Here is a 21,875-nt window from a genome sequence, read left to right as displayed (position 1 = left end):
GAACCTTTAGAGAAATCAATCCAATAAAACACATTGTAATTAAATACCATTATGCAAATTATGTTCTGGGCACTTTAGGAGATACAGTGATGAATAAGTCAGAGACTCAGTCATTAAGGTGTTTATTAAAGGACTGATTTTTTTTTTTAATTTCCCTTCACCTCTTTCATTTTATTTTATTTTTTAAATGTTTTTATTTATTTTTGAGACAGAGAGAGACAGATCATGAGCAGGGGAGGAGCAGAGAGAGGGAGACATAGAATCTGAAGCGGGCTCCAGGCGCTGAGCTGTCAGCACAGAGCCCGAGGCGGGGCTCGAACTCACACACTGAGATCATGACCTGCGCTGAAGTCGGACACTTAACCGACTGAGCCACCCAGGCGCCCCAAAAGGACAGATTTTTTTTAAGTACATAAATGACTAAAATACAAAGTAGCTGGGATGTTTCTACACAAGTTACACATAAAGTATAATGGTGCCAACGGTAGGAGGAGTTCATGGTTTAAAAAAGAAAAAAAAAGGTCATTTTCAGGTATAAGGACCCGGAAAAGTTTCATGACTAAGTTAGGGATTTAAGCTGCACCTTGGAGGATGGGTAGGGCTGCAAAGGTCAGAGATGGTATGAGGAAGCATCCAGCCTTTGAGAACAGGCCAGACAAAGGCATATTTGGCACAAGTATGAAGGACAATGTGCAGCTAATGACGGCCTGAACTCCTAGGATTGGCAGTAAAACAACAGAATGTCTGTCTACTGGCATTGCTATTCACTGCAATTGGGAGGTACAGGGCACAGTATGATAATTTTCAGAAATTTTAAGTTTGAGATGCAGCAGAATATCCCCTCAGGCTGAGCAGGAGGCAGTTGAAATGTGGGGCTGGTGTTTGGGAGGCATGTTAAGACTGGAGATGCTAAATTTAGGATGTAAATAAAACCACATTTATGAAAAGCATGAGCATTATTTGCACATTGTTTGGAACATGGACCAACAAAGGTCATAGACTCTGCTACATCATGATCTCCAGTGACAGTCTAGGGTCGTGTGGCATCAGTATAACCTGAAATTGAAAATCAAATGGAAACGACAGCTCCATGCTCTTGATATGTTCAATTCATTTAAATAACAAATATGAACCCTCATCCTTTGATCCACAGGAAATCCATTCTAAAAACAGAGTGTATTCTTCAAGTTTTTGGAATCCTAACACGTGCCAGGTTCTTCCTAGCTCGTTGCTTTGGCCCCTTCCTGTCTTTCCTAATTGAGTCTCAGGCTGCTGCCCTTTCCATTGTCTCCAAGCATGGACACAAGTAAGGCCAGGCTGATAGCCTGGTGATGACAGAAGGGAAATACCACACAGAAAAGAAAAACCTAAACTTGGATATTAGATATTACTGCACCTAACACATTAGCCAAGCTCTCCCCAAAAGGCACTGATGTCTATCTCTTCCTTAGCTCCCCATCCTGATGCCGTGTTCAGGGGTCTGCTTACCTCAAACCACCACATTCTTCCAACCTGGAGTTTGGACCCCCAACTTTCACCCTAGCTTTGCAGAGAGAAGCAGGCCTTTCTCTGCCCTGGTCCAAACCTGGCTTCCTTTCCTATCCCAGCATTACTGATAGTAAGAATACTGTCAGTTAGCTTGACTATAGTAATCATTTCACTAGTCATGTACACACACACACACACACACACACACACACACACACACACATATCCTGTTGTACCTCTTAAAACTGTACAATTTTTATTTAGAAAAATTCGGTCTCTTCAGGGAGAATTCATACCTTCAGCCATAGGGTGGATCGAGTCAAAACAGTAGTCAGAAGTACATTTTAAGAAGTCTGGGACCGTCAGTGTTTGGACAGTCATATGCAAGTGAGGCAGGGTGGGGGCACCCACAGTACAGAGCCAAGTCCAATCCTATGCTTCCTCCACTGTGGCGGTTTGATTTGTCAAGATCTATGAGTAACTACCTGAACAAAAAGTCACATCCCTCAAGCAATACAAATCTATTTTTCTAGAAGAGTCTATTCTAAATCCGTATCTGGGAAAAACATTGAGTTCTTTAACTCTGCAAAGGAACAGTCCTGCTAGAGAATCACCCACTATATATCACTGAATAGAACATGTAACCTCCTCTAAGTTAGGGCCTTTTAGAGCTCCATTTCACAAAGAGAGAAACTGATGGTTCAAGGGCACACCAGTAATAAACAGCTGAGCAGGATTCAAACCTAGGCTCACCTAACCAGTCAGTGTACTTAAACATTAAATAATATTTAATGCGCTAGGTAAAAACAACTTCAATTTAACCAGTGGTGAAGTCACAATTTTATCCAAAGAAATTTATATAAGAGAAGAGCCCCTCTGAGGATTTTTCAAATGGTATCATTGCCATCATCTATCTGTACATGGATTTTTTTAAACTTAAAAAAATGTTTTAATTAATTAATTAATTAATTTATTGAGAGACAGAGAGAGACAGAGCATGAGCAGAGGAAGGGCAGATATAGAGGGAGACACAGAATCCAAAGGAGCCTTCATGCTCTGAGTTGTCAGCATAGAGCCCAATGCGGGGCTCAAATCCACAGACGTGAGATCATGACCTGAGCGGAAGCCAGATGCTCAACTGACTGAGACACCCAGGTGTCCTTGTACATGGATATTTTTAACATAAATATGGTTACTCATTAATTCAACAAATGTTTACTGTGCACCATACTCAAAGCATATTACTAGGTATTATGGAAGATGCAAATATGATTTCCTATAGGCATTTATAATCTAGCAAAAGAAAAATAAAACATAATTTGATGACTACCACAAGAAAGGCAAGAAAAAAAAAGGGTTATGGGGGTTTGAAAGTGGGAGAGATTATATGTCCTTTGGGGAGTGGGGAGCTTTAGTGGAAATAGTAGCAATTGGAAAATGTAAAATAAATACAAACCTACAATTAATAAAAAATTAAAGACACACATCCAAATAAGACGGATTAGACAAAATGAGAGATTATTATCAAGATACTGGGACCCCTTCATCTGGCACCTTTCCTACCTTAAAATTATCAACAAATTAGTTTCAATGAATCTAGATCCGTTGTTGTAATCATGGCTCAAATGTGCTGTTCTTATAGACAGAGGTGCAGAAGGCCACACTCAAAATAATGTCCCCTCTCAATGGATGGGAAGCATTTAGATAGTCATCTTTCTCAATAGTAAAACTATTCAGGAGTAGCATGGCCACTGGTCATTGATTCATTTTTATTGATGTTTGTAATGTGGGTCAATATGTTCATATCGTTGTGCAGCCCTTATCAGATTGTGAACGACAAGAATACACCAAGTCTGTGAGCTGTTTACAAATATATAGACTTTTTTCGATAATGATAATGCCCTTTAACATCTGGAGTTCGGAAGCGGCGCAAACTGTGATTCCAGCTGCAAACTAGCCTCCCTCGCACATAAATTTCTCTGGTTAAGTTTACGGTCCAAATCACACTCTAGCGATATTGCTGTAAAAAAAGACAAGAAAAGAAAAGAAAAAGGAAAAGGTAAAAAAAAAAAAAAAAAAAAAAAAAAAAAATCCCTCTAAGCGATTGAAACTAATCTCTCCTTGGACTACTAATCCCATCATGCAACGCTCCCGTATTACCACTGTGCGGGGTGGAGTCGTCGAAGGGGCGGCAACGACGGTGGCCCTTGCATTCTGGGCAATGTAGTCTGGGGCTCTGGCCGCCGTCAGGACAATCCACGTGGTGCTTCTGGCGGCAGCTTCGGGCAGTGGCTACCCTGCTTCCTCCACCGGATCCTCGAGGTGCGGGCCCCGGCGGGGCCGGCCTGGCGCCGCGGAGCAGGCTGCAGGGAGGCCCGGAGGCAGCCCGAGACTTCGCGACGTTTTTGCGACAGCTGTGGCCGTGTTCCGCGAGTTCCCTCCCTCCTCCTCTCTCTGAGGAGGTACCGGCTGTTGTGCGGCGCTGCCTTTCTGTTTGAGTGTATGGGTGAGAGAGTGAGTGAGTGAGTGTGAGCGTGTGTGAGAGAGAGGGTGAGGCGTGAGTGCGAGTGTAAGAGGAGGAGAGCCCGCCGCGGCCGCCCCGCCGCTCCCCGCAGCGGGAGCAGAACGCGCGGCAGGAGAGAGCAGGAGAGCCGGCGCCCCGGGAGCCCGCGGGGACAAGGGCAGAGACGCCGCTCCCCACCCCCAGCCGTCGTCCCTCTGCTCTCCTTCGCCCGGGGGAACCTCCCCGTCCCCCCACCCCCTCGGCCGGCCTCTGCCCCGCCGTCCCCCTGGATGTCCCCCGCGCTCTTGCGGGGCCTCCTCCTGCTCTTGCCGCATCAGTCGGGCTGGTGCTGCGGCCGCCGGGCGTAGAGCGGGCGGGTTCCCGGGGGCTGCGGCTGCCGGTGCTTCCCCGGTCCCCACCCCTGTCCCCCGGCCCCCCGACCCAGCTCCCCGGCCCCGGAGGCTGTGACAATGGACTATGACTTTAAAGTGAAGCTGAGCAGCGAGCGGGAGCGGGTCGAGGACCTGTTTGAATACGAGGGCTGCAAAGTTGGCCGAGGCACTTATGGTCACGTCTACAAAGCCAAGAGGAAAGATGGGTGAGTGTTTGTGTCTGTGCCGGTGTCCGCGCTGGGCGGCGCTCCCGCAGGCCGAGGCAGGTAGCCCGGAGGGGGAGTGGGGCGCCGGCGCGCCGGTCTCCCACTTCCTTGACACCCGAATCTGGCCCTGCCAGCCGGGTTTGGGGAGGAAGTGGTGTACTAGGGATCCAAGCCCACACGAAATCCTGCCTGTGTATTCTACTTCGGTGGCTAATAGGGAAAAAGAGCTGCTACTCCGTGGGCTGTATACTTTTCAAGGGTTTCGGTTCTAGATTGAAAAAAAAAAAAAATCGTAGTAAAACGTCAGTTTAAATGGTTTTCGGGGGGAGGGGTCCATTTATTCTGGGAACCTTCGGGGGGATTTCCTCGCCCGCCTCTGGAGTGACATCCATCAGTCTGGAAGGGAAGCTGTGATCCTTTCCTCCACCAGTTTGTGATTGATTTATTACCAAATTTGGGTTTTATTTGGGAGAAAGAAAGCAGCAAGTAAATGTGATGCTGAAGAGTTCTTCATAGGGATCGTCTGTAACCTCAATGTAGCAATTGTTATTTAGATACCATTAACCTGTGAGTTTTACATAGAACAATGGGGGTTTGGTGCAGGGTGGGTGGTGGGGAAAAAGGCAAGGGACTAATAGGGGCTATCGTGTTCAGGCCTGTTCCCCCAAAATTTAGCTGTTGGCAATAAGCTGTAAATCGTCTCTTTGCTTTAAATATTTTCCCCTACGAATAACTCAATTAAGTCTATGGCTGGTAATGCTCCCAGTTTAGTTTCTTAAACAGGCAAGTGAAGTGTTCATTTTTCCTTTGTCAGTAGATGAATGTCGTGTAATATTGACAAAAGAGAAGGCAATTCTTAGTTGAGGGGAAAATATATTTTATTAACTCCTTGTTTTCCTCTTGTACAAACGTTATGTTGATGTTGTCTATTGCCTTTGACACTATAGAAAATTGCGGGAGAAATCATGTCAGAGTTTATTATATAATCTTTAGATATCAGTATAAACAAAGTAGCTTTACTCGAATATCAATGTTAATTTGATAGCTGCTGTTTTAACATTTAAAAGAATTGCTTTCCTACCCCCCCCCCCTCCGAATTAGGTAAGAGGGTTTGTTCAGAACTATATTAGCACTAAAAAAAAGAAACCGTTCATAAAGCTGAAGTAAGTTGGGGGAGCCATATTTATAAATACTTTAATATTCTGGATATTGGAAAAGGAAGTGTATATTCAACATTTTTCTTAGATTGACTGAGGTATCTTTCTCAAATAACTTAAAAGGGACTCTTAAAGGAAGATGGTGATTCTAATTAATTTGGTATGTGCATTTCAGTGCTTATATGAGCAGTTAAAGCAGTACAGATATCTGCAAAAGATAGGGATTTGAAAACTTGATACTCTGGTGTGCTGCATGTATTTAAAAGTACTTCTTAGTGGAATGGATAATCTGGTGACATTTGAGAAATCTGCATCTGGAGATACCTACCTACTGTTGACTCTGCTTATATTTTTCATCGAAGTATTGTTTAATAATATACTTTAAAAATTATCTTTCTCATATAATATTTTTCAAAAGCCTTAAACCATTTCTCTTTCCCCCAATATTATGTAATTTGGGGCATATTCAGAAAATTCCCAATGCCATGAGATTACACATAGTAGTACATTTGACCAGTCTGTCATCTGCTTTGTAAAATTCTGGTGACTCTAAATTATTTTTAATCTCTCTGAGAGAAGCCAGTTCTATTTCCATAAATTACTGATTTAAGCTAATAAAATATATAAATTTATTAACTTTGGTTTTATATTTTATTTAAAAACTATGGTATTGTTTAGTGGCAGGAGGTACTTTTAACCACATTTTATATCTCATAGTTAGGTTTTAATTTAGACTAAATAATTTTAGAAGAATTAATACAATTTAAAAATAGCTAAATGTACAGCACGTAAACATTTCTTAGTCATTTGTGATAGCTGAAAATTACCATTGCATTTTGGAAAAAAAAAAACTTTATAATTTTGGGGCTTGTTTTCCAGCAGCCTTTAATGATTTTGTTTATAGGATGAACTTCGAAAAAATTTAAAAAGGATCAAATGTCAAGAGAGTTTTAAAATTACTTAAGACAGTTTTTGTTTTCCAGAGGGAATATTTTTGGTTTGGCTTCTCACAGCCTCATCACTCGAGTGAAATATAGCATTGTATTTATGAGGTTCTTTTGATCTTATGTCAGTGAAATGTAATTTAATGCATTTTAGTCCTGGTAAAATAAAATTTGTGGCTGTTTAATCTTTTGTAAAAAGATGATGACGAAATAATTTGTTTCTAGTATTGATTTACTTTCAAATTAAATTATACATTCTGTAACTGAAATTTCAGAGTACTCTAGGAACGCAGACAATAACACCTTCAAAGAGAATCCTGAGATGTACAATGAAGTGGGTTTTGTTTAGACCTATTTGTCTATTAGAACGAACGCACATAAATGTATCTTTTCAGTCTTCCAGCAAGCATCACAGAATATGAGCACGTAGTAAAAGAATTCAGACTGGAGGTGTTAGCTTCTTAAATTATTAAGTTTTAGGAAATAAATCAGCTCATAAGGTCATTCCTTTGACTCAAAGAATTATTAATACTATCCTGCTAGTCTACCACACTTAAGATAAACTCAGCATTTTAAGGAATGTGGGGAAGGAGGAAATACTTTATTTGAAGCGTGATTATATATATGGAAAAAGGGCCTTTTGTAATTGTGTTAATTTCAGATTCTAATAGAGTTAAAGCATAAATGCACAATAAATCTTGGAAATAATTTGTTCTCACTGTCACCATAAATGAGATAGTGTCCTTTGTGTCTGAACACCAAAAGGGTACTCAGTAGGAAGCAGGGAGATTCATTTTCTTTCTGAGTCAGTTGCATTTCCTCTTTGTACAATTTAGGCAACCAAACTCATTTTGTTCGAAAGAATGGAAAAGTGTGAGAAGACAAGACAGTTTGTGTTTTTAAATTCTAAACTCTCATTACAGGGACTGGACATTTCTAGCATTTAAAAATCAATTTGAGGTAAGAGTTTGATCTCCAAAAAAGAAAAGCAAAAGCAGTTTTCTTGAACAGGGTTCTTAATTTGCTGTACTCTGTGTTCAAAAGAACAGATTATATATAATTGGGATTATATGTGTGCGTTTGTGAGAGAGAGAAATATACAGAAAACTTTTGTTGGGGCACTTTTGTAGGCAACCCAAAAATTAGGAGGCAGTAATAATGATAATAGCTAAATTAATGAGTATTACTAGGTCCTGGGCAAAGCCCTTTTACATTCATCATCTATTTAATCCTTACAAAATACCATATCAAGTCAGTTCTGTTTTTCAGTTTTACAGGTGAGGAAACTGTTAGAAAGGTTAAGCTGTTAGAAAGGTTAGATAAAATTGTCTATGCTTATATGACTAATTAAATGTCAGAGCTGCAATTAGGGGATTACAAAAGGTCCTCTTATTCTAGAGCACATGCTCTTAACCATTATGCCTCATAAAGCTAATATATTAAGGTAAATATAAACCTAGATGTGGAGATTTGGCGTTTTCGTGGGTCATTCGGAAAACATGAATGTCTTACCTATCAGAGGAGTAGTCTTTTCAATTAACTCAATTAATTGGTATACTTTTTCAAAACATTTCTGAACAGCCTTGGTTTTTTCGAGTGCAACAAGTGTTTATGTAGATACGTCGGTGTATCTATACATACACACATATATACACATATATGTATGTGTGTGGAGGGGGAACCAAAGGTCTTCTGGTAGAAGAAACTCTTAAGTTGGGGAGACAAAGACGGAGTTTGAGTTCAGACTCCGCATCTGATTACCAGTATGACCTTGGGCAAGTCACTTGCCCTTTGTAAACCTTGATTTCCTTATTTGTAAGATTAGAGGGCTTGAGTTGATAATTTTTAAGGTCTTTTCTAGTGTTATGATTTGAGGGAATAAATTATGAATATAAAGTGTAATACTTTTGCAAGATTAGGTAGACAGCCACTAAAACAAATTTTACTTTAGGCAGTGATTCCCTTCTTTGTTTCTTAGTCTCATGCTTTAATGTAGGTTCTCACCAACTGCCTGAAAGAAGTTAGGTCAACTTCCAAAGACATACCAGCTATTTTACCTGTCTTATATTGCTGTAGCATTCCATTATCTTTATCTCTTAAGATGTTGGGATTTATGGACTGTGCTTGTTCCCACTCCAGTGAACCATTCATTTGGTGGCTAGCACAAAGGACCCTTCTGATTCAGTCTGCATTGGGGCTTTAATTCAGTTTTATTTCCTTAATTATGATCAGAACGTGGTGGAACCCTTTATTTCCCCTGAAGGAATCTGATAGTTTTTCTTCTGAATATTGCTGAACCCTGCATATATGTTCAATCTGACTTAAATATTTCTTTAGACGTCAGAAATGCCAAATACAACATACGTACCCATTACTGAGGATTTTGCATGCCCAGGAAAGAGTATTCCTTATAACTTTTTAAAAATGTGATGGAAAGGGACACACTTGAATTTATCTACCTTAGATATTCACTGCCTTCAGATCTACTGGTAAGGCCACTTTGAGGTTTCATGCTTAAATCCCATTTTCTTAGTAGCAAGACTGGCAAATTAATTCGTTTGGGAGCTGTTCATTTGATTTTTACTTTTTCTGTTTCCTTCAACATTTGAAGAAATCCATACAGTCATTCGTTAACCAATATTTATTGGACTCTTGCATGTGCCAAGCACCGTCCGAAGTACTGGTAATACAAAGATGAATAAAATATTCCATTACTTGAGGAGGTATCTACTGGGGAAACAAATGTAAATAAACTGTAGCGATTTAATAAGCCCTGTAATAATTAATACAGGGTGCTAATGGAACACAGATGGAAACTGCCAACCCTGTTTAGGGTTTTCAAGGAAAGCCTCCCAAAGATGGCAGCATTTTGTTTGACTCTTAAAGGAAGGGGAAGATCTCATCAGATAGGGTATTTTAAGAGGACTAGGGTAAGGAGAGGTGCTTTTTTACTGTGCTCTTGCAGACCCCAGCAGATTGTGTGGGTTTGAATTTTTTCTTCTCCCGCCTTCCCTCCCCACGCCTTTTGGCCCTTGAGCTCCTGCTGTATGTGGCCTGCTGTGTGCGTGCACTACAGATGATCCATTGTACCCACTGGACATGATGAGGTTTCTGTTATTTCACAATGAGCACCTTAATTCTCTGTGCGGCAGTTTCCCATCACAAGAATGTTGCTGAATCAGAGTACAAGCAGCCTCTGAAATTCAATGTCTGACTTACGAATTTCTCCCTCATATGTAAAGCTGCCATGGCAGAACTCCATTTGGATTACAGCTCTTGATAGCAGATGATTCTACTTCGGCCTCACCTCCATGAGAACTAGGGAGCCAGAGTTTTCTGTGCTGCAAGGTGGTGGTGGCAACAAATTCCCAGAGGGAGAATTTCTCTTGGTGGAATCTGATGTGGGAAGAGATGGGAGGTGGGGAGATGGCTTCCAGCCTACTGGATTTCAGCTAGGAAAATAGAAATGATGACAGATTATTATAAATTATTGTAGGCTATTTTGCAAACTTACCTACTTTTCAACAATTATTTCTCTTGGCAAATGTGTTCAGAATTATGATTTACCAACATTTGAAACGTGATCCATATGTAATTTGGGAACCGTATATGCCAAATCAGTGTTGATAAATACATATTATCCCCTGTGGCTGCTGTCGTCTTTCCTGTAGTGCCTTTTATTGTTGAATCTGATCCTCACTGTCTCTTTATTCTTTTTCTATTCTTTTTCTGTTCTTAGCTGCTGCTAGAGAATGAAAATCCTACTGTCCTTTCCTTCACACCAGCTTCGGTAGGCTTTGGTCCTCTCTTTGTTCCTTAGAAACTACGAGCTTTTTTGTCTTTAGGTATTTCTTGTTACCTAAAGTGACTTGATGTTGTGACTAAAAAGTGACTTTCAGCTGTTATTTTGATCATAATCCTTGAAGACCCTTGAGTGTCATGAGTCTCAAGAGTCTTTATTATGGTCGTTGCTAGAGTCCCAAAACCAGTCCCTGCTGTAGTAAGCTGCCTGTACTGACGGAGTCATGTCATGTCCTTCAGATGCGTCATGGCAGAAAAAACGCTGAGAACCCCCTTTCTAAAATTGAGATGTGTTACATACCATGACACTCACCCTTTCGAAGTGTGCAGTCCACTGCTTTTTAGTACGTTCCCAAGGCTGTACAATCATTACCCCTATCTAATTCCAGCACATTTATTACCCCAAAAAGAAACTCCGTATCGGTTTGCCATCACTCCACATCCCCCATCTCCCCACCTCCTGGCAACCACTGATCTACTTCCTCTCTCTGTGGATTTGCCTGTTCTGGACATTTCATGTAAATGGAATTACACAGTGTGTGGCCTTGTTTGTCTTTTATTTAGCCTCATGCTTTTAAGATTCATCTTCATTGTGCATGTATCAGTATCATTCCTTTTTATGGTCGAACAGTATTGCATTCTATGGGTATACCACGTTTCGTTTATCCATTCGTCAGTCGGTGGACCTTTGTGTTATTTCTACTTTTTGGTTATAATGACTAATGCTGCTTATAACATTGACGTTTGAGTTGTCACGTGGGATTTTTGTTTTCAGTTCTCTTGGGCATATAGCCAGGTATGGTAACACCATGTTTTGCTTTTTGAGAAACTGCCACACTTTTTCAAAGCAGTTGAGAACCACTTTTGAGTGACTTTACCTTGACTTCGGTGCAGGACCAAGACCTTTGTTCTTCGTTTGTGAGACCTGACAGTGAGGCCCAGGAGTGTTCACTCGCTAGTCCATTGCGGGATTCTGAAGTGCAAGTGAATCAAATTGGCTCCTCCATCAAATCGGACCACCATTCTGAACTTTATCTCAGGCAGCACCTTGTGCTGGAAATTTTTCCCCCCGAGCTGAAGTAGGTTCTAACATTTAGCTTCAGAAATTGTAACTACTTTATCTTAACATACAACTCCAGTAATTCCCTCTTCACTAATCACCCCGCAAAACGTATTTAGTCCTTCATAGATGTATCGTGTAACTGCTTCAGAGTATATGTGGTTAATGTTTATATGTCCTTTGGGTCTTTCTGGTGGATGTTTATGGCCTAGATATTATAGATTTCCTCTAGGGCAGTAATTGTGTTCCCCTCAGTTCCTGGCACATTGCCAAATGTTGACAGGTACTTAATACTTTCTTATTTTTGTTGTACGTGAAATTCATATTTGAAAGTGTCCCTTTTCAATTTGCTGAAATTAAAAACTTGAGCATATTATAGGAGACTAGAAAAGCAGCATCTTGTGAAAATACCCAGAGAAGCAAAGTTTGATCGGCTGGCTATATTGCTACCAGGAACAGAATTGAACAAAACCAAAAGTCAAAGACAGGGCAAACTTTGTTGATCAGGTGAGCCAAATACAAGTCCCAGGTATTTGAAAAATTGAACCACTACAAAGAATAGAGCTTTTTTTCTGAAATATACCTTGTAAATAAATCAATTCAAATGGGAGAGATCAAACCTCTATTTCTAAATTTAAGAAAAATATAATTAGTCTCTGAACCAGACTGACATTTTTGTTTAAATCATGATGTTCCGTGATTGGTATTTGAAGTTTATTTTTGTTATGTGAATAAATTATTTAGGCTCCTACGACTCAAGGTAACTCAGTTACTCATCTCTTGAGACAGCTCTCTAAAATTTATGGTTTTATTATATAGCTCATGAGTTCCAACGAATAATCATCCTAAGGACAGGAATTCTTTACATCATGATGCAAGGACCACTGTACATGTTTCTAGACACCCGAATTTAGAGGTTGTCTAGAGAACTAAAGAGATTTAAAAAACCTAAAGCTTGTCCATCAGTGGTGTCATGACTTAATGTTAACCAAGTCCTATTTCTGGGGAAAGCAGACATGAGTATTGAAAAATTATTTTTATAAGGTTTCTGTTTTAAGGAAAGCCAATTGTGAAAATTTGAGTTCGTGTAGAATAAATTTATTTGGAGTTTTTTTTTTTTTTCACTGTATGAAAGAATCTCTTTAAGTACATAAGCTCTCTTGGTGTATTTACCACATGACTTAGTTTGCAAAAAATTCAGTTTATACACACTTTCCAAGAAAATGTTGTGTAAAGTAAAACATTACTTGTAATGTGTTTTCTAATGTTGACCCAATATTGAAGATCCTTTTAAATGTAAAGTCAAATCATTTAAATATTTGATGTTTCATTATAGTTTCTCTTTAGCTGTAGTGTTTTGTTTTTGGTAAATTTATGTTTTTGGGGCGCCTGGGTGGCTCAGTAGGTTAAGCGACCGACTTCAACTCAGGTCATGACCTCATGGTCCGTGAGTTCAAGCCCCGCGTCGGGCTCTGTGCTGACAGCTCAGAGCCTGGAGCCTGTTTTGGATTCTGTGTCTCCCTCTCTCTCTGACCCTCCCCCATTCATGCTCTGTCTCTCTCTCTCTGTCTCAAAAATAAATAAACGTTTAAAAAAAAATTTTATGTTTTTAATTTATTTGGTAGCTATTTGCAGAATGTCTCTAATATGTCAGATTCTGTGCCTGTTATTGGCAATTCAGCAGTGAACAGGACAGGGTCCAAGTCTTCAGGGAACTTGCAAACTTTTCAGGGATGCAGGCAAGTAGAAAGGTAATTATAGCATAGTGGGGATAGGGCTGCACTAGGGAAGATGTATAGGTTGCCGTGGGGGTATCTGATCTGCTCTTGGGGGTTCAAGGATGGTATTTCAGTTGTGACTTGAAAGATAATTAGAAGTTACACAAGTGAATGGGCAGTAAATAAGAGTGAGTGAAGGTTGGGGAGTTACAGTGCAGGCTAGAGGAGTAGCATCTGGTTCCAGAATTTCTTTATAAAGGAAAGAGTTCTATCTGGTGGAAAAGGGAGTATGATGTGTAGTAAGCAAATTTTAACTTAAGTTATTTATTTGAAGTGATTTCGAGAGCTTTTATGTTATGTTGTAGGAGGGAAGGCTAAAGCTGTCTCCAGGACCCTTTGGAGCCACCGTCAAGTAGCATTTATAGAGATACGAAGAAAAGATAGTATGGTGAGGGAATTGGAAGAATTTCAATACCAGATTGCAGAGAGTGGTAACAGGTAGGGTGAGAGGTACAAAAAATTAAGTTGGAGAAGTAAGTGGAGTCTTGGAAATCATGTCGTGGACTTCTTGATTCTGAAGACAATGGGGACCATTTGTAGGATTTAAACAGGTAACAGATTAAACATTAAATGATTAAACAGATTAATCATTTAAAAAGAGTGCTGGACAACATACTCGGAATAGCTAGTAGCTACGGGGAACTGGGGTTGGGAAAATGTAATAGTAATCCAGGTGAGAGGTGCTAGAGGCTTGAATTAGGGAATGACAGAGGGAATGATGAGCAATTGATAGGACCTGTTGATTTATTGAATGTGAGAGAGGAAGGAGTCAGAAGAACCAAGGGTAAGGTCTAGGTTTCTGGCATAAGCAGCAAGATACTGTCATTCACATAGATAGCCAAAACAGAAAGAGGAGCAGGTTTGATGGGGAACATGATGAATTGAGTTTTGGTGTATTGAAATGCATGTACCTGTTAAACATCTAAGAAGAAATGTCCGTTAGGCAGATAACATGAGTGTAGTGCTCAAGATAGAGATCTGGATAGGGAAAAACTTGGGAGTTAACCAGGTACTTGAAGTAATAGCTTCGAGTCATCTTGAAATTGCCTAGACAAAGTGTAGAGTAAGAAGAGGTCCTAGGACAGAATGTAGAGAAACAGATGTCCATCCAGGAGGCCAACAAGTTGAGTCCGAGGAGGAGGAGAAAACTCAGGGTCATTCCCACTGTGCACCAGCAGTGTGCAGTGCACAACTTATTGGCTGTACATGGCAACTTGGAGAAAAGCCAAGGCCTTGTAAGGTAGGATCATACCAACCAAGGAAAGAGTGTTTTCAGAAGGAGTGGTAGGCATACCCTATGCCACACAGAGGGCAAGGGAGATAATGAAGTATTTGGGTTAAGTACTTTATTTGTTTATTTTTAATTATTTTAATGTTTGTTTATTTTGAGAGAGAGAGAGAGAGCAAGCAGGGGAGGAGGACAGAGAGAGTGGGAGAGAGAATCCCAAGCAGGCTCCATCCACACCATCAATGTGGAGCTCAAAGCGGAGCCTGACACAGAGCTTGAACCCACGAACCATGAGACTGTGACCTGAGCCAAAATCAAGAGTTGGACACTTAACCGACTGAGCCACCCAGGCATCCCTTGGTTAAGTATTTTAAACAGAAGAAAAACTCAGCAAAAGAGTTTTGGACACTAGAGCTGAAATTATAACTCGCTTTGTAAGTTTTATCCAGAATATTTTGTGGTACTTTTATGGGTAGCCTTATTATTCAGGGCCAAGCAATGAAAAGTTTACTTCCACCTTTGTTTCCACATTGGCTTATTATTGAAGCTAAAATTGTATATGCTGACTTGCTATTTATTTGTTTGTACATTCATTCATTCCATGGTATTTGAGATAGTTCTTTTTTTAAAAAAAATAAAATCGCTTTTTTGTCTGATTATAAAAGAATTATAATTCTCTATAATTATAGGTTTATTGTAGAAAATTCATAGTCTAGAAATGTATACAGAAACTAGAAATTTTAGAAATTTTATTTATTTTTAATGTTTATTCACTTTTGAGAGACAGAGACAGAGCACAAGCAGGGGAGAGGCAGAGAGAGAGGGGGACACAGAATCTGAAGCAGGCTCCAGGCTCTGAGCTATCAGCACAGATCCTGATGCGGGGCTCGAACTCACAAACCGTGAAATCGTGACCTGAGCTGAAGTTGGACGGTCAACCGACTGAGCCACCCAGGCACCCCAAGAAATGCATACGGAAACCAAAAGCCTTAACTCTGCTACTGGAGACAAGTACTATTTTCTTTATCATCTTTCCAAATAATGCTATGAATGTAGGTAGAGAGTAATGAAATCTACGATCTTAACATTTTTTTCATTCAAGAATATTATGCATCTCTTCCTGTCAGTAAATATAGTTCTAAACCATCAGTTTTAATTATTGCAGTCATTACATTATATGTATGTATGTAAATATGTATCTCTCTAGTGAACCAGTTCTCTAGTGATAGAAAAAATGTAAGTAGTCTCCAAAATTTAGCCATTACGATTAACAAAGGACCTCCTAGAAAATATGTCTGCAGTTCTCCAATTGTAGTTAGTCCTTGAAATGGAATTTCAGGGTCAAAGGTTATGTACTTTCAACAAGCAAATTTTTCTTATAAAATAAGATTGGGTTATAAAATTCATGTATGCTCATGATAAAAAATTTAAGCAGTACATAAGGATACCTAGGACAATCTGAGTCTCCCTCTTTAGAATAGTCATTGTCAGCATCTTCTTGTGTCTATGCATATAGAAGCATATCTATGTATGGATAGACTTCACAATTTATTGTAATACTTTATTCATTTTGAGCAGACAATAATACATGTATATGAAAAAATGTAAATATACTGAGGAAATGTAGACTTACGTGTTTTCACTCCGTCTCCTCCAGCCACCCAGGTCCTTCTTCCCAGAGCTGTCCACTGATAGCTTTCTTGTGTTAATGCTTTACAGTTTGTGGAAACAAACGTCTTTTGACTTTATTTATGGTATTGTTTTTTGTGTGCAGCTCTTATTTTTAGGAAGTTACCTTTATCACTTATTTCTTTAATGGCTCCCTGGTTATGTGTCAGAATTAGTTAGAAAGGTCCATATGTCATTATCTTTAAACACAAATTGTATGGTATTATGTGTATAAGTCCGTGCCTTGCTTTTTTTCAGTTCATATGTTTTGGTGATCAGTACCTGCACATAGATCGCAATTCAGTTCATCAGCTTATCATTCTGTTTTATGGCTAGAACGTAGTATACTGGTTCCATTGAGGGGACTTTAGGTTCTTTCACTTATATGTGCTTCTAAAAAGCACCGCAACAAATGTCCTTTACTGTCTGCACACAACATTCTTTCAGGTGGAGGCAGAACTCCCCAGGTCCCCAGGTTCCCCACAGGGATATTTGCTGTGGCTGATGCCACTGGTGCAGAGTAAAGTTTTCATGAAGTAAGAGAAGTTAAGTTCCCTTGCTGTATCTACAGGGATTTTTATCCTTCCTGGTTTCTCTCAGTTCTAGAAACTGGTCATTATGCCTCAGCACAAGTTACTGATAACAACCCTGGTACCTTACCGCAGGACTGGTGAAGCGCAGGTCAGTTTCCTAGAAATAAATCTTAATAGGCCTGGGTTTAAGGCTCTTCTGTGGACAATCTTAATGTCCTCTAAACAGGTTACACCAATTTTGCTCCCATCAGAACTCCACAAACAAAACTTATCTGAAGGAAAAAGTGGGAATAGATATAGTAATGGGATGTTTGAACCATAGGGGTTAAATACATCGTAAAGTTAGAGTGGTTTAGGTTATTCTTTTGGAACTTTTTGCTTTGAGTTCTCTTTGCCCACATAGTGTTGTGCATTTTAGATTACTTGCTGGGCTAGAAATATTTAAGAGCCATGTGGAGGTTTAAAGTTGTAGTCATTATTATGTTTACATCTTATTTCACGTGCACTTCATCGTATTTCTTGTTTCCCACTCAAAACTGCTGGTACACTGTGTTCCTATTACAAATAACTAACGCTCTGGATATATTCTACCTCCAACCATTTGTTTAACACCGACTCTTACTTTTTGCTTAGATGATCCCTTCTTTTTCCTGTTGCTTGGCTTTGGTCTTCCTTTCATTCTCTACCCAGCACTGATCTTCACCCCAAATTTTCCTTTCTCCCACTTTTTGGTTTGCTTTTTCTGTTTTGTAGTTTTTTTTATTTTTTAGCCTTGTGCTTTTGTCACCTGTTTCAGGTGACCTGTGGGCTTGTCTCCATGGACTGATTCTGCCGATAGAATTGCTTGACTGTGTGTGTTCAGCAGAGGTAATCGTTCATGGTAGATAAGCAGGCAGGTGATTATCCATAAGATAATTCTGAGGCATTTTAACTTCAAAGAGACTTTTTAAAGTTTTAAGTACTATTAAAAATAATTCTCTATTCATAGACATAATTTCTGCTGGACAGAAGTTGGAAGGTATTTACTCTATATAGGGAGTTAGGAAGCAGAAGGAGTATGCAAACATGTTATCTTCTTATCTTAAAATCTATTTTAGTACAAATGAGTCCAGCTCTACTTGAAAATTTAAACCAGATATCCTGGAGTTGAAAGTAACTATTATCCTTTTTTTAGCCAAGACCAGCTGACCTCTGCAGATCCCCTTCAGGCTTGTGACATGAGCTAGATTCTGAAGTATGTAAGTGAAAAAAACATAAGGAAATCTATCAAAGTAGCACATACTTCTCATACTTCATTTGTTTCTCTTGTGGTTTTTTGTTTGTTGTTTGTTTGTTTTTTGGATTGGACCATTCAGTTCTAAAAGGTGATTCAGCCTGATGTTCTTTAAGTACTTGAAGTTTTCAGTGCCATCAAAAACAAACCAAGTGTAACGCCCGCAAACCCTGTTATTTTGACGTTGATCGCGCGGTGTCTTTGCTCTCTTTCTACCGCACTTTGTAGCGGGACCCGCTGAGTGGAGGTACGCTTGCTGGTTCTCCAATCAGAATGCGGTACAATTACATTTTGCCTTCGTGAAATTCTGTACTATAATTATCCCAGAAACGTTTTGGAATGTAAGATGACATTTGCCACTAGTTATTTATTTTAAAAGTGTTAAAAGTACTTTTGATTTCATTGCAGTGTACTAAGTAGGGAAATTAAATCCCAGTTGTCTTCATCAGAAAATATTAGTAATACCTTCCAAGAAGTTATAATTGTATAGTTTATAAAAGTTTTTTTGTAGCTTTATTGAGATAAAGATTTCCATAGCATACAATTTACCTTTTTAAAACGTACAGTTCCCTGTTTTTTTAGTATATTCACAGGGTTGTGCAGTTATCACCACAATCTAATTTTGGAATGTTTTTTTTCCCTCTTAAAGAAACCCTGTACCCATTAGCAGCCATTCCCCTTTCCCTTCAACCTCCTATCCCTAGGCAACCACAAATCTGTTTTCTGCATCTGGATTTGCCTACGGTGGACATTTCATTTAAATGAAATCATACAGTATGTGGTCTTTTGTGATTGGCTTCTTTCACTTAACATAATGTTTTCAAGGCTCATCAGTGATTTAGCATGTATCACATTTTGTTTAGTCATTTATCAATTGATGGATATTTGAGTTACCAGTTTTTGTTATCATGCTGCTGTGACATTGGTGTGTACAACTATACAAGTTCCTGCTTTCAATTCCTTGGGTATATACCTAGAAGTAGAATTGCCAGATCATATGGTAACTCTGCTTAATTTTTATGTAACCATCAGACTATTTCCATGGTGGCTGCAACATTTTACGTTCCCGCCAGCAACGCACTAGGGTTCCAATTTCTCCACATCCTTGCCAACACATATTTTCCTTTTTTTTTTTTTTTTTTTTTTTTTTTAATATAGCCATCCTTATGGGTATTAAGCGGTATCTCATTGTGGTTTTGATTTGCATTTCCCTGATGACAATTATGTTGAGTATCTTGTCATGTACTTTTTGACCATTTGTACATCTTGGGAAAACATAATCAAATCCTTTGCTCATTTTAAAATTGGCTTATCTTTTTATTATTGACTTGTAGGGTTTTTTTTGGTTTTTTTTTTTCCCATATTCTGGATACTAGACCCCAATCAGATACACAATTTGCAAATCTTTTTCCCACTCTGGGTTGTCTTTTTACTTTCTTGTTGGTGGTGTTTATAGCACAGAAGCTTTTAATTTTGATACAATCCAATGTACTTATTTTTTTCTTTTGTCACTTGTACTTTGGTGTTGTATCTAAAAACTGCTGTCTGACCCAAGGTCACAAAGAACTTACTCTTATGTTTTTTCCTAAGAGTTTTGTAATTTTAACTCTTAGATTAGGTCTGTGATCAGTTTTGAATATCATGGGAGTTGGGGTCAAACTTCATTCTTTTGCTGCTTGTGGGTATCCAGTTGTCCCAGCATCTTTGAATTGTCTGGGCACCTTTGTTAAAAATTGGTTGGTCCTAAATGTAGGATTTTTTTCTTATACCTTCCATTCAGTTTTACTGATCTATGTTTGTTCATAAGCCAGTAGTACCACACTACATTGATTACTGTAGTTTTATACTCCGTTTCAAAATTGGGAAGTGTGAGAACTCCAATTTTGTTCTTCTTTTTCAAGATTTTATTTTTCATTTTTTAAATTGTGGTAAAATACACTGAATATAAAATTTACTATTGTAGCCATTTTTAAGTATACCATTGACTGATATTAAGTAAATTCTTATTGTTGTTCAGCCATCACCCACCATCTATCTCCAGAACTCTCTACATCTTGTGAAATAGAAACTGTGTATCTGGTCAATGATACTGTATCTGGTCCCCCTACTCCTCTCATCCAGCCTGTGGAAAACCCCATTCTACTTTTTGTGTCTACTGCTTTAAGTATTTCATGTAAGTAGAATCATACAATATTTATCTTTTTGTAACTGGCTTATTTCACTTAGCAGAGTGTCCTGAAAATTTGTCTATGTTTTAGCATATATCAGAACTTTCTTCCTTTTTAAGGCTAAGTAACATTTCATTGTATATACCACAATTTGCTTATCCATTCATCCATTGATGGACACTTGGGTAGCTTCCACATTTTAGCCACTGTGAATAATGCTATTGTGAACATGGGTGTGCAAATATCTCAGGACCCAGCTTTCAGTTCTCTTTGATGTATCCCCAGAAGTGGGATTGCTGGATCATATGGGAATTCTGTTCTTAATTTTTTTGAGGAATTGCCATCCTGTTTTCCACAGTGGCTGTATCATTTTGGATTTCCGCCAACGGTGCGTAGGGGTTCTAGTTTCTCCACATCCTTGACAGTGTTTATTATTTTCTGGTTTTTGTTTGTTTTTATAGTAGCCATCCTGATGGGTATTAGCTGGGATCTCACAGTTTTATTTGCATTTCCCTGATGATTAGTGATGTTGAGCATCTTTTCATGTGTTTATTGGCCATTGGTAAGGTCTCTGGAGAAATGTCTATTCAGGTCTTTTGCTCATTTTTGAATTGGTGGTTTATTTTTTGTTGTTGAATTTTAGGAGTTCTCTCTATATTCTGGATATTAATTCCTTATAACATATATGATTTGCAAATATTTTCTCCCATTCTGCAGGTTGCCTTTTTACTCTGCATATTGTCTTTTGATACACAAATTAAAAAAAAAATTATAAAGTCCAGTTTGTTTTGTTTTGTTTTGTTTTCTGTACCTTTGATGTTATATCCAAGAAATCATTGCTAAATCCAATGTTTTGAAGCCTTCACCCTGTTTTTTTGTTTTTGTTTTTGTTTTTTTTTTACTAAGACTTGTCTAGTTTTAGGTCTTACATTGAGGTCATGGATCTATTTTGAGTTAAGTTTTGTATATGGCATTAGGTAATGGTATAGCTTCATTCTTTTGCATGTGGATATCCACTTTTCAAATACTTGTTGAAAAGATGTCTTTTCCTCCATTGACTGGCCCAAGCACCTTTATCAAGAATCGTTTGACCATATATGCAAGCATTTATTTCTAGACTCTATTCTTTTGGTCTGTATGGTATATGTCTGTCCTTTTGTCATTACCAGAGTGTTTTGATTACTGTAGCTTTGTAGTAAGTGAAATCAGGGGTGTGAGTTCTCTCTAGCCTTATTCTTGTTTTTCAAGATTGTTTAGAATAATCTGTGGCTCATAAAGATTAAACTCTGATTGCATTTGCTACTATCTTTTACTTTTCTAATAGATTGGGATACCTTAGACATATGGCTCTAGGTTGCAAAGTTTTCTGGGTAACTGGTTCACTTTTTATTCATCAAACGTTTATTTTAATCACTGTGGATGAAAATCATCCTAAAATGTAGTATACAATTTATATGTATGCATGTATTGGTTTCTGACCTAAACAGTTGTGTTTTCAGAGTTCATCTGCCCATATTGTTTTCCTTTACTCTTCCCTCGTCAGTTGTCAGTTAAAGATGCAACTTAATGCTTTTTAAATTATGGGAGTAATGGAGTATCAGTTGTAGAACTTACAGTGCAAATAAATTCTAAGAAGAAAATAAAATTCACCTTACTTTGGCCACCCAGACATTTTT

At 38.8% G+C, this 21,875-nt stretch overlaps 1 protein-coding gene across 3 annotated transcripts in view; it reads left to right on the top strand.

Moving 5' to 3' along the window:
- The first annotated feature begins 3,780 nt into the window (after positions 1 to 3,780).
- CDK8 (cyclin dependent kinase 8) overlaps positions 3,781 to 21,875 on the top strand; it is a 118,057-nt gene continuing 99,962 nt past the window's right edge. Inside the window, exon 1 of one of the 3 annotated variants that reach the window (XM_060637495.2) lies at positions 3,781 to 4,589. In XM_060637495.2, the coding sequence (XP_060493478.1) occupies positions 4,462 to 4,589 (128 nt within the window). In that variant the 5' untranslated portion in view covers positions 3,781 to 4,461. The remainder of the gene's footprint in view (positions 4,590 to 21,875) is intronic. The other 2 variants (XM_060637494.3, XM_060637492.3) reach the window with 2 other exon arrangements.

This window comes from Panthera onca, chromosome A1 (assembly GCF_046562875.1).
Source record: "Panthera onca isolate mPanOnc1 chromosome A1, mPanOnc1 haplotype 2, whole genome shotgun sequence".
Classification (NCBI taxonomy): Eukaryota; Metazoa; Chordata; class Mammalia; order Carnivora; family Felidae; genus Panthera; species Panthera onca.
The sequence above is the reverse complement of the archived record's forward strand: the minus strand, read 5'-3'. Positions and strand labels throughout refer to the sequence as shown.